Source organism: Sapajus apella, unplaced genomic scaffold (assembly GCF_009761245.1).
Source record: "Sapajus apella isolate SASKATOON/1434 unplaced genomic scaffold, GSC_monkey_1.0 scaffold42, whole genome shotgun sequence".
Taxonomy (NCBI): Eukaryota; Metazoa; Chordata; class Mammalia; order Primates; family Cebidae; genus Sapajus; species Sapajus apella.
Window position 1 is genome coordinate 7,134,106 of NW_022436982.1, and position 12,364 is coordinate 7,146,469.

General features: G+C 41.8%; 2 protein-coding genes across 2 annotated transcripts in view; one reads left to right on the plus strand and one right to left on the minus strand.

Moving 5' to 3' along the window:
• The window catches only part of IFT74 (intraflagellar transport 74), a 102,282-nt gene extending 98,162 nt beyond the window's left edge, over window positions 1-4,120 (minus strand). Inside the window, exons 1-2 of the mRNA XM_032300014.1 lie at window positions 3,827-4,120; window positions 815-953 (exon numbers count right to left, since the gene is read on the minus strand). Coding sequence (XP_032155905.1) covers window positions 815-934 — 120 coding nt within the window. The 5' untranslated portion in view covers window positions 935-953; window positions 3,827-4,120. The remainder of the gene's footprint in view (window positions 1-814; window positions 954-3,826) is intronic.
• A 4,085-nt stretch (window positions 4,121-8,205) lies between these two features.
• The window catches only part of PLAA (phospholipase A2 activating protein), a 44,947-nt gene continuing 40,788 nt past the window's right edge, over window positions 8,206-12,364 (plus strand). Inside the window, exon 1 of the mRNA XM_032300016.1 lies at window positions 8,206-8,795. Within this exon, the coding sequence (XP_032155907.1) occupies window positions 8,647-8,795 (149 nt within the window). The 5' untranslated portion in view covers window positions 8,206-8,646. The remainder of the gene's footprint in view (window positions 8,796-12,364) is intronic.

The window sequence follows — 12,364 nt, forward strand, 5'->3', positions numbered from 1 at the left end:
AGACATGGTGGCGCATGCCAGTAATCCCAGCTACTTGGGAGGCTGAAGCAGGAGAATCGCTTGAACCTGGGAGGCGGAGGTTGCGGTGAGCTGAGATCTCGCCATTGCACTCCAGCCTGGGCAACAAGAGGGAGACTCTGTCTCAAAAATATAAAAAAGAGATAAGGATATTAAACGATGAAAAATGGTGGCTCAATTCAACAAGATAACATAGGGATTGTAAATATATATGTGCCCAAAGCTGGAAAACCCAGACACAGAAAGCAAATACTAAAGCTAGAGAGAGACAGACCCCGGACAGTAATAGCTGAAGATTTCAACACCCTATTTTCAGCACCAGACAGATGATCCAGACAGAATATCAACAACAAAAAAATCAGAAATCATCTGGACCAAATGGACCTAACAGATATTAACAGAACATTTTATCCAACAACTCAGAATACATATTCTTCTCAGCACATGGATAATTCTCAAGAATAAACCACGTTAGTCCACAAAACAAGTCTTACAACATTTTTTAAAACTGAAATTACATCAAGTATTTTATATGACCATAATGGAATAAAACTACAAATTAATAACAAGAAGAATTTTGGACACTATACCAACACATAGAAATCTGTTCCTGAATGACAAGTGGGTCAATGAAGAAATTAAAAATCAAACTTTTTAAAACTCTTGAAACAAATTATAATGGAAACGCAACATATCCAAAACCTATAGGATACAGCAAAAGCAGCCCCAATCTTCTGGACTCAGGTGGTCCTTCCACCTTGGCCTCCCAAAATAAATAGATTTGTTTCAAACTTACTGCAGTTGCCACTCGAATATTTCCTGATAGGGGTCGTATCCCAGAAGGAGGCCTTCCAGTTATACCAACTCCACCTCGTGAAACAGGGCGAGCTGCTGAAGATTTGTGATTGCTGGCCATTGTTGGTTCACTTTAATCACTGTTTGGAAGCAATAAATAGTTCAATTGCCTTTTGATATCTTCTCTAGAAGACAAATGACCCATCATACCCTTACATTTAATTCACAACTGTTCTTGCAAATTGCCACTATAAGACTAACTCTGCTTAATTTTGTTCAAATTTGACATCAGTACTCCATTTAGAAATATGAGATTGTTTCTTGCAACATTCCTTCCTCATCTTTCTATTATCTTACCAAAATGCAAGCTCCTCTAGTTATCTGTCTCTTAAGTATTCTCATCCCATACTCTGGTAACTTTTCTCTCTTGGCATATCCAACATCTCTCTTTGCTCCCAATCTTTTCTCTGCACTTTCTGGTCCATGATTAACTCTCTTATATTCTGCATTTGTCGCAAAGACTTCCTATTTTATTAACTTTAACAGAATCTTGGTTTCCCCTGAGAGAACACTTTCAGTAGTCAAAGTGTTTTAGCTTCCTGTCTCACAATTTTAAAGCAAAGGAGGTGGCACTCTCCTTGCTCCCCAGTGTCACTTTTAAAACATTCTTCCACACCTTTAAAAAAATAAACAAGATTCATGTCCTTTGAGGATCCAGGAATATAACAATATTGCCTGCATCTTTCCTGATTGCTAGTAATTAGTGACTTCCTAATCTCTCTAAGGTCTTTTGTACATAGTTCACAGCTTCTCTATTCCAATCTTACCATCATCCTGGATCACTTCCATTTGCATACTAGACCCAATACCTAATATTCCAGCTTCACAGTTCTCTGACCTCAACTTCAGCAATGATCTTAACTCCATTTCAGTCATTCATAGCCATGGCGAGATATGGAGCTTGTTACCATCTGGAATTGCTTCATCTCAAACATCTTAATTGAAATACTCTATTCTCGAGTCTTCTTTCCTTCTACACTTTGCTCATCTTTATTCCCACTACACCTGCCTTTAAATCATTTCCTTAATTCACTCATTCTCTCCTAGTCCATCAACCTCTCTTTTATTTATCAGGATATAATATTATTTAAAATTTTGTGTGATAATTTTTTGAGTAGTAGTTTTCAAATTGTTGGTCACAATTCATTAGTGAGTTCTGAAAACAATTTTGCAGGTTACGACCAACATGCTTTAAATGTAAAATAAAATTTTTAAAAAAGAGAGTTCACTGAACATATGAAGGGTAAATATTGTTTCGTTAAATTTTCGTTTCAGTTATATTTACATAAATTTACACATATGTGTTTACTGGGCTATGACATAAAAATGTATGTCCTATTGTAGGTCATATAAAAGAGTTATGAAGATACTTATCTAGAGAGAGAATATGGAGAAAAAGGGAAAAGTACCCAAGATTCTGTCCTGAGGAACAATTTGAGTGTCTAGGCCTGTTGTGTATGTTACCATGCAGCCTGTGTATTTCGTTATTCCAGAAACTATCACACCATTTGAAATGATCTGCTGAAGTATTTCTCACCCTTGATGGCAAGAGCTGAATCTTAATCTTTATATCCCCAGCATCTGTCTCAGTGACAAGCAAAAACTTTCTGTTCTCTTTCATACTTTTAAAATTTCCTCCTACATAAAGGTATTGCCAATTACAAAAATTTACTAAATTGTTAAAAAGCAAACGAAGTATGTGTTGGACCAAAATTATTTCTCTGTTTCTACACTTCATGTCCAGTACTACTTTTCTGAGCATTATTCATAACCAGTCCTTGGATTGCTTCTATCCTTTCTACAATCATGCATCTTTATAACACCAACTATGTGTATGGCTCACTAATCAATGCCGACAGTTCTGTCCTTTCAACTGGGCACCAATTCTGAGTTTTCAATTGTTTATCTAAAATTTCCATTCAGATATCTCATTTGAATATGTTCACCCCGATCTTCCTGTCCCAACTAGCTCCCTGATTCTAATTCCTTGCCATTTTGAACTCTATGTACAAAGCAATAGAATTTCAAATGGAATAAGGAATTTCAGAAAATGACTTTTTGAAAGGAAGACAGAGTCTATGATCAGTATAGTTTCTCCAAAAGAAAACGAGTACAATAAACATCTCCCTCCAGTAGAGAAGATATTACTCTAGGTTTCCTGCTAACTTTGAGAAAATGTACAATAAACAGAAATTTCACCCAATTTTCTTTGCCACTGCTTCACTGAGGTGAAAAAAACCTTACCATTATATTAGTCCCAGTGGGATTAAGAAGTGGGTATTAGCAACAGATACGCCACTAACTCCGTGGTTATTCAAAGATTTACACAATTTCCAGTTATTCACACAATCAGAAAGGCAGCCTGGCCTTTGGATGCAGAAAGATTAGCGATACAAACTAGTACTGACAAAGTTAGCAGCTGCATAATCTTGCCCTTACTTAGCCCCTCAGGATGTTTCATCATCTGTAAAACAGAAGGGTGACAATAAGCTCTACCTTACAGAGCTGTTGTGAAGATGACAGACATTAAATTTAAAACAGCTGGCTTCTAATTATCATTATCCTCCCTAGGCCAACCATTCTCACATATGTGAAGAAGTGAAAAACTGCTAACTGTCCGCACTGTGATCAACAGATAGAAATAAGTTCCTTCCACTGTGACTAACAAGCAGAAATCTACTGCTTCGACTAAAATCCTTTTTAGCCCATTGTGGTCCTTTCCTCTGCTCTCTGCTTGGTGGGTCTCCTTAGGGGAGTGGGGTGTGTCGGGGCTGCTGGCTGTTCGCCCAACTAGAGTTGGAACTTGCCTGAACTGGCTACACGCCCTACGGTAACAGCTAAGTCAGAGTTGGAATTTGTTTTGTTTGGAGCGGATCAACATCTCTAAGGCCAGAGAACAAACGAGGCAGGGAGGAAGGGAAGGAAGGAAGAGATCGGACCTGGGGTTTCTCACCTCCGCCAGCGCGTAAGGAGGGCGGTGGCCCAGCTCGCGGATGCCGTAAGTTCTTTCTGACGCCGCGCACACCGTTCGCCCACGCGCACTTCTCCTGGGTTCTCAGGCCTACCCACCAGCGGCCTTGCGCTTCAGCGTATCCTGGCAACCGGGGCGGGATGGCGGAGGCTTTTCATCCTGAGAGACCAATCCTCCGCCTCAGCCCCTGGGTACACGCGGAGCTCTCGCGAGAGTTGAGGACGGATGTTTGTTTCTTCACTCCAGCGCTTTTTGGAAGAAGTGGGAAACAGCAGGGCGGCCGGAAAGGAAACAGTTGGTGTGAATGTTTGGTTTTCTTGGTAATCAGAGCAATCTCTGTGTGCTTTACCTGAACCAACTCTAGCGAGTTTTGCTATGTTCCTATGTAATCTCACGTCGACTAACGTGTAACAGGTTACATTCGAAGTTATTACGTGGTAGGCAGCATTGTGCAATTTTCTAAACTCCTAATTAGTGGTGGTTTTCCTTCCTATTAAGATTGCATAGCGTTCCCAATGCATCATGAAGTATGGATGCGATTCTGGCACCAACTGTTCCGTTCCTCATTTCACCCGAAACTTTGTGTCTTTAAGCTTCCTTTCATCAGAATTGGGATCCAAGTTTGTGAGGAAGACTGTGAATTCAATGGAAAATGTCTCTTTTTTTTTTTCCTTTAAGAACTGCTTCACCTCAACTCTCACTTCTCTAATAAAATAACTTTTACTGTATGTTTCCTTCCAATCTTCATATAGAGAGCTTAAATGTGATTGCATATGTATTGGGATTTCAACGTTATTTTACACATTATTTCCAACTTGCATTTCCAACTTGCCTGCCCTCAAGGAGTTAAAAATCTATGCAATACAAAATCAGATATGTTATGTGGCTGAATTCTCCCTTAGTTCGTGAAACATTTTCATGTAATTATCTCATTCGAGCCCACCTTATTTGCAGTGGTCATTTGTCATCCTTTTGGCAGAGTTTCTCCCTTACCCTGCCTCCCAGCACCCTTATAGGAACTGAAAGTGACGGATCCTGGCTCTCCTAGTCTTCCTTATTACTGGACATGAGTAGTATTGCTTGCTAGACTCTCCAAACTGATTTGATGCACCCAACACAAACTTGAACTACAACCAGAAGAAGGACTTGAGGGAGTCCATAAAAACAAGATTTTGGATACACTGGTAGGAATGTCTATTGAATGAAGATGGCTATGAAATCCAAATGCACATGAAGTAAGGGTGACAGCCGCAATAACTACATCTAGTTTCTGGGACTGCAACGTTCTATCACCAGCAGCCAGTGTCCAGCATCAGTATATTGGTGCAAGCTGCAGTATTGGTACTCAGAGGCTTTATTGGAAGGAGAACTTCTAGCCTGTTTCTTCAGCCTCTGGGAGAGCCGTGAACTGCTTGATATCCTTTAATAAGTACATTTTGAGCTTTTATATCATTTATAGATGGTTTCTGTTTATTGCACTTAAGAACCCTGACAGATGTAACAGTTGAAATTGGCAGGACAGATACTATTATCCAAGTTTTAAAGAGATTAAATAATTTGCTTAAGGTCATTTGGGTAATATGTATTGATCCCTTTACCCATATCTTTTCCATGATGAAAAAGCAATAGAGAATACAAATACATCTCACTTATTTGCCTCTGAGCTTCCTTAGAGTTGGCAGCATATCTTATTTGACTTTGGATCATTATGTATTAGGTTCTGTTGCTTTCAAGGTTATATCAAACTATAATTAGGTTATATCAAATTGTAATTTGGTTAGGGAATTAAGTTATATCAAATTGTAAGTTTATTGTAAGACTACTTGTATATCAAGTTCCTTTCTGTCTCTCTTTTTTTTTTTCACTGCTATTCTCTCTTCCTGGAATCCTTGTCCCTCTGCTTTTCACTGTCCAAAGTCCTATTCATCATTCAAGGCTTAACCCGAATATCTTTTATCAGAGAGGTCTTCTCTGGCAGTCCATACTAGATTAGTGCTCCAACTCCACCTGGCCCCCCACCTCATTATATGTCCTCAGTGCACCCTGTACTATCCCTATCTGTTAAAAGGTAAACTTTGGCACATTAATATTTTAAAAAGCTTATTTGAACAGACAGTAATTCATGAATTGGGAAGCTCCAAGTCATAAGTGGTTTGGGGCTCTCCCAGAGGTGGTTGAAAGGAAAGCTTTCATAGCGTAAACACAAAGCATAGCAAAGAAATTATTTGATTGGTTAAAGTTTGAGCAGTTGCCTTATTTGTATTGTTGTCATGAGAAGTTCAAGGCAATATAACTCATGACTAGTTGGCCACTTATGATTGAGTTTTAAGTTTCTTTTTTTCTTTTTTTTTTTTGAAACGGAGTTTCATTCTTCTTGCCTAGGCTGGAGTGCAATGGCATAATCTCAGCTCACCGCAACCTCTGCCTCCCAGGTTCAAGTAATTCTCCTGCTCAGCCTCCCAAGTAGCTGGGATTACAAACATGCGCCACCACATTGGCTAATTTTGTGTTTTCAGTAGAGACGGGGTTTCTCCATGTTGGTCAGGCTGGTCTCCAACTCCCAACCTCTGGTGATCCACCTGCCTGGGCCTCCTGAAGTGCGGGGATTACAGGTGTGAGCCACCGCACCTGGCTAATTTTAAGTTTCATTTTCCTTATGTAGGAACTCTGCATTAGAGCTACTTCAGTCTAATGGCCTCCAATTTAATTATTTTAACATGACATATCTCATTATAACTTGCAGTTATGTATTTATTTTTATTGTCAAAGATAACAAAGCCTGACAGTAAGGACACATTTTTATGCATAATTTGCTACTGCAATAGGGAAAATAGTGCAATGTGAAAAGAATTCAACCTTGATTTGTATAGCAGTGATTGGACATTTTAAAGGGAGAATGAGGGAGTAGGGAAAGGAGGCAAGCAGGTACTCAGTAGAGTCAGGGGCAATACAGCGCAATGAAGAGGAGATCACTTGGTACTGAATATGGCCAGTTATGCTTATATAGCACAGGGTGCACAGAAGAAACATGTTAACAAAACTAATCAAAAATGTCTTTGTAGGATGTATGTAAGTTTTTTAAGAAAATAAACTTTTTGGGCCGGGCGCGGTGGCTCACGCCTGTAATCCCAGCACTTTGGGAGGCCGAGGCGGGTGGATCACGAGATCAAGAGATCGAGACCATCCTGGTCAACACGGTGAAACCCCGTCTCTACTAAAACTACAAAAAATCAGCTGGGCATGGTGGCGCGTGCCTGTAATCCCAGCTACTCAGGAGGCTGAGGCAGGAGAATTGCCTGAACCCAGGAGGCAGAGGTTGCGGTGAGCCGAGATCGCGCCATTGCACTCCAGCCTGGGTAACAAGAGCGAAACTCCGTCTCAAAAAAAAAAAAAAAAAAAAAAGAATGGAAAGCCATTAGAGGTTGTCAGGCAAAGAAAAAATCATTAAATGTAGATTTCAGAAATATTATTATATTTTAATGTGCAGAATTGGCTGGATGGAAGGGGTAGAAAGGCTAGAGAAATGTTGAAATAATTTAAGCAAGACTACTTGGTAGAGTTTTCTAACAGCTAGAAATAAAAATCTAGAGTTTGGAGAAGTCAATTTAGGAATACAGCTTTAGAAATAAGCAAAGTTGTAAGTAAGCCACCCAGAGAGGGGATATGATGGCAAAGAAGTATCAAAAGTCAACATTTCAAGAATGATCTCCCAAACCAGGGGAAAAGTGATTCCAAACTTAGAGAGAGTGTTTTAGGAGGGGAGAAGTCAGAAAAGTGAATTGGGCTTAGCAATTTAGAAAGGTGTGTGGAAAAGTGTAGTTGGATGCTAAATAATAGCGGATGGGAGGGAAACAAAGTAAGGAGACAGGTCATGTTGACCCTGGCACTCAATACAGTCTGTCAATGACTACCAAGTAGCACCACAGGTGGGTGGGTGGGTGCGTGGACCGGGGAGGGGGGTTTTGTTAAAAATACTATCTCAGCCCTAACCCAGACCTACTGAATCAGAATGTACATTTTCACAAGCCGCCAAACGAAAGTAGTTACACCTTTAACTACTTGGACCACCGTATTTATTTGCTAAATTTGACAGCAGAGAGAAGAAAATTAGTATAGCCTGAAACGGAGGAAAATGATTAATAGTTCCCAATTTGGCCTCGAGCTTTCTCTTTTTAATTGAAAAACAAAGTTAACTTTCAAAAACCTCGAGAGTCTCTGGGAAAAGCTGTAAGGATGCCGTAGCAGTAGACACCAGTCAGCCATTCTGCCCATGCCTAGCGCGAAGGACTCAGGTTTAAAATATCCGGATTCGGCGAGCCGGATGTCCACGCCAACTGGCGCGGCATTGTGGGAGTCGTAGTCCGGGCCTGCGTCCCGATTTACGACAAACGGTTGGGGCAGGATTCGGAAGAGACTCCGGGTTAGCAAAGGACCCCTGGGACAGGCGTTCTGGTGGAAGGGCGGGCGTCATTTTCTCTTCCTCTGCGGAGAGTCCTGAGCCCAGGAGGGAAGCGAGCTTAGCTCCCCATCGGCCTCGGCGGCCGGGACGCGCACACTTTGCGTCATGGCGGGCTGAGGCCGATGATGAATTCCGGTGTGCCTGTCAGGCTTGCTGTGTCACTCGGCCCGCTCGGCGCACCCCTTCCCAGCCGCCCTTCCGTACCGGCTCTTGGGCTCTTCCGGTCTCCGGCCGCCGCTTACCTGCAGGCGGCTCTCCTGCCGCGGCCCGGCGCTCGCCAAGTCTCCCTTGCGGACTGGTCTCGCGCAGTGTCCGGGCACCGGGCGCCGCACCGACACTGGCCATGACGAGCGGCGCCACCAGGTACCGGCTGAGCTGCTCGCTCCGGGGCCATGAGCTGGACGTACGGGGCCTGGTGTGCTGCCCCTATCCTCCGGGGGCCTTTGTGTCGGTGTCCCGAGACCGCACCACCCGCCTCTGGGTCCCGGACAGGTGAGCGCTGGAAGTCGGGTTGCCCGGCTGTGTTGCAAGCTTCCCGGAGGGTGGGAAGAGAGTGACCCCTCCTGTCAATCTTCCCTTCTTCCTCTCCCGCAAGCCTTCCTTTTGCTCTCCGCTCCCTTCCGATTTTCAGACTCCTGGAACTCTGGGCTCACAGTGTAAGAAACCGTGGAGATTTATGTGGAAAGAGCACCGGGTTGGGGGACCAAAGACCTGCCTTTTTGTGCTAACTTGACCACAAACGAGTCTCTTACCTTTTGGGGCGTCAGTTTTTGGACGATGATCTCCCAAGTTTCTTTTAGACTTGAAAATTTACAGATTCTCGTTGCACCTTCCGATGTGAGGTAGTGTGTAGGCATCTGACATGACCTCTTTTTTTTTTTTTTTTTTTTTTTTTTTTTCTCCCAAAGATGCTCCCTCGTCTTCTCTAAAATTTAAGCTTTGAAGATTTTAGTTTTTAGAAATTGCGTTGCTGAATCCTCTTCTCGTCCAGTTTAGAATTTTAGTCTGGTCTGTGCTGGTCTTGAGAGGAGGGAGTGAAACCTCTCGGATGTTTTGTTGCTGTGTATGTGCTGTTTCTTGAGGAGAGGGAGCATCCATTGCTTTCCAAGGATTTATCAGAAGGGTTCACGAACCAAAAAAAAAAAAGTTGGGAATCGGTCCTGATCGAGTTCTCAGGTTCAGCCCTGATTTGGCTGGTTGAAGCAGGATGTTTAAGACCTAGAAGACAGATACCAGTTCAGAGAAAGAAAAATGGAGGTTAGTTGGTTTGTTATTTAGTAGATCTCCCATCACTAGGGATTTCAGAATTGAGTCACCATCCATAAATTCACTCGATAACTATTGAGCGCCTCCTATTTGTTTGGGATACTGGAGAGGAATAAAGACAGACACGTTGCCAGTGTTTCTGGAGCTTTCTTACAATCTGCCGGGGAAAATAGATTAAAAAACAAGCCAATAAATAAAAACTGGCATATAAAGAAACCATACAGTTAAGAATTTTGTGGAGAGAGCTAGTGAAGGAAGCCTTTCTGGAAGTCGTTTGTTTAAAGCTGACATTGAAGCATGAGCTGGATGGAGCTGGTCTTCGAAGAGCAAATGGGGAGAGTTGAATTGGAAGGGACCCGGGGGAGCAAACAGGAGGGAATTAGCTGTGAGGTGAGGGCAGGTATTTGAGGCTGGCAAGAGCCAGATTATGGAGTTTGCAGATGGAAGCCCTCAAATAGTTTCAAGCAGGGAGCAACATGATCTGATTTGTGTTGAGAAGTTTCTGCTAGCTGATGGTAGAGAATAGATTGGGAAAGGGTAAGTGTAGAAGTAGGTTTGTTTGGAGGCTTTTGAAGTAGTGTAATTAACACAAGATGGTCCACTAGAGTAGGGATAGTGTAGAGCAAATTCCTGTATTGAATTTAATGAGGTGATCTCTAAAGATCTCTTCTAAGATTCTATAATATCCAAAACTACTTAGTAACACTAATATGTAACTTTTTGTTTGAGAACAGTTAAGTTTTTGCCTTTAAAATTGAATCCAGTAGAAGCATAAGTCCAGGAGAATATAACCACTGCAGTAAGGAGTATAATCAAGGATGCCTGTTTTAATAGTGGAATCCTGTCATTCAACTTTTAGGACTGCACTAGATTGACAGGAGTTTAATCACTGGAGTAGTTATGCTTACCAGGAACTTGAAGAACTTTGGGCTGAACTGATCCTCTGTTTGGTTTTTTTTTGTTTGTTTTTGTTTTTGTTTTGCAAGACAGGGTTTCGCATGTTGGCCAGGCTGGTCTCGAACCCCCAACCTCAGGTGATCCACCTGTCTTGGCCTCTCAAAGTGCTGGGATTACAAGCATGAGCTACCATGCCTGGCCCTGATCCTCTGTTTGAAAACTGATTTTGTTTTTCATTTAACTCGTGATTTTTTCGTTTTTCAAAATTAATTCCTGTATTTATTCATCTAACACTGATGAAAAACTTGCATTTTGCCAGTCACAGTGTCAGTTAGTGGGTAATTGGTGAGATAAGATTCTTTAGCTTCTCATATCCAGCTGGATAGGTTAGCAAACTTGTCCATTCTGTGGCCCAATACAAATTTGTAAACCTTCTTAAAACGTTACAAGATTTTTTGTGTAATTTTTTAAAGCTCATTAGCTGTTGTAATTATTAGTATATTTTATGTGTGGCCAAAGACAATTCTTTTTCCAGTGTGGCCCAGGAAAGCCAGAAGATTGGATAACCCAGGGTTAGAGTGTTTCATGGTCATTAGGTGATTAAGCTCTTATTCATGCCAACTAAAGTGTTTCACCCATACCTTTAAGTGTTGTAAAAGTGTCCTCGAGGCTGATGTATTGACAATTTTTATTTCATGATACATGTCTTCTCTTTTGTGTTGCTATAGCAGAATACCACAGACTAGGTAACTTAGAAAAGAAATTTATTTTTCACAGTTCTGGATGCTGGGAAGTCCAGTATCAAGGTGCTGGCATATTGAGAGGGCCTCTTTGCTGCTGCATCACCCCATGGTGGAAGGACAAGAAAGCACACAGAGAGCAAGAGCCAGAGGGAGGTTAAGCTCGCTTTTTTGACAAAGCCACTCTAACTCGCTCCTGCATTGATGACATTAATCCATTCATGGGGACAGAGCCCTCCTGATCTAATCACCTCTTAAAGGTCCTACTTCTCAACACTGTTGCATTGAAGATTGTTTCCAACACATGAACTTTGGGGGACACATTCAGGCCATAATAGTATATTTGTGTTGTTTTGTTTTTTTGAGACAAGGTCGTGCTTTGTTGCCCAGACTGGAGTGCAATGGCATGATCACTGCTCACTGCAGCTTCAACCTTCTATGCTCAAGCAATCCTCCCATCTCAGCCTCCTTAGTAGCTGGGACTACAGGCCAGAATCACCAGGTCCCGCTAATTTTTATTTATTTATTTTTGTAGAGATGGGGACTCACTAGATTGCCCAGGCTGGTCTCAAACTCCTGGGCTTAAGCAATCCTCCTGTCTCAGCCTCCGAAAGTATTGGGATTAAAGGTGTGAGCCACCATACCCAATTTATAACAGCATATTAATAAAGTTAATGAAATGCTCTAAATGTTTGGAGCGAAGTAGTAAACGAAATTTATTTCCCCTGTAGCCAAGTGGTAAATGAAATTTACCACTGCTTTCCATGTATGTTGTTGTTAAGGTTCTAGATCATGGTAGTAAATATAGGGATGGACTGGGCATAATGGGGAAATTTAGTTATAGGGAGGCAGAAATAGTTCTGTTTTAGAGTAGACTGAACCGGGTACCTAGTCTTTCACAAAAGCCCACTTAAAACCCAGAAAAGTCTCTGGACCTTCTGAACACCCTTCAGAATGGAGACATATTTGTTCTTTAGGCATTGAACTGAGCCAGCAACATGCCATTGTTTCAGACTACTGCAGGCCTCTTTAAGCTAGCTTCTGACCAAATTACATTTCCCAAGTCTGTTGTTGACTTATGGGTGGGGAGAGGTGAGATAAGACTTCAGCAGCGTTGCATTTTGAAAATGACCACCGGAAGACACATCTTCAGATATC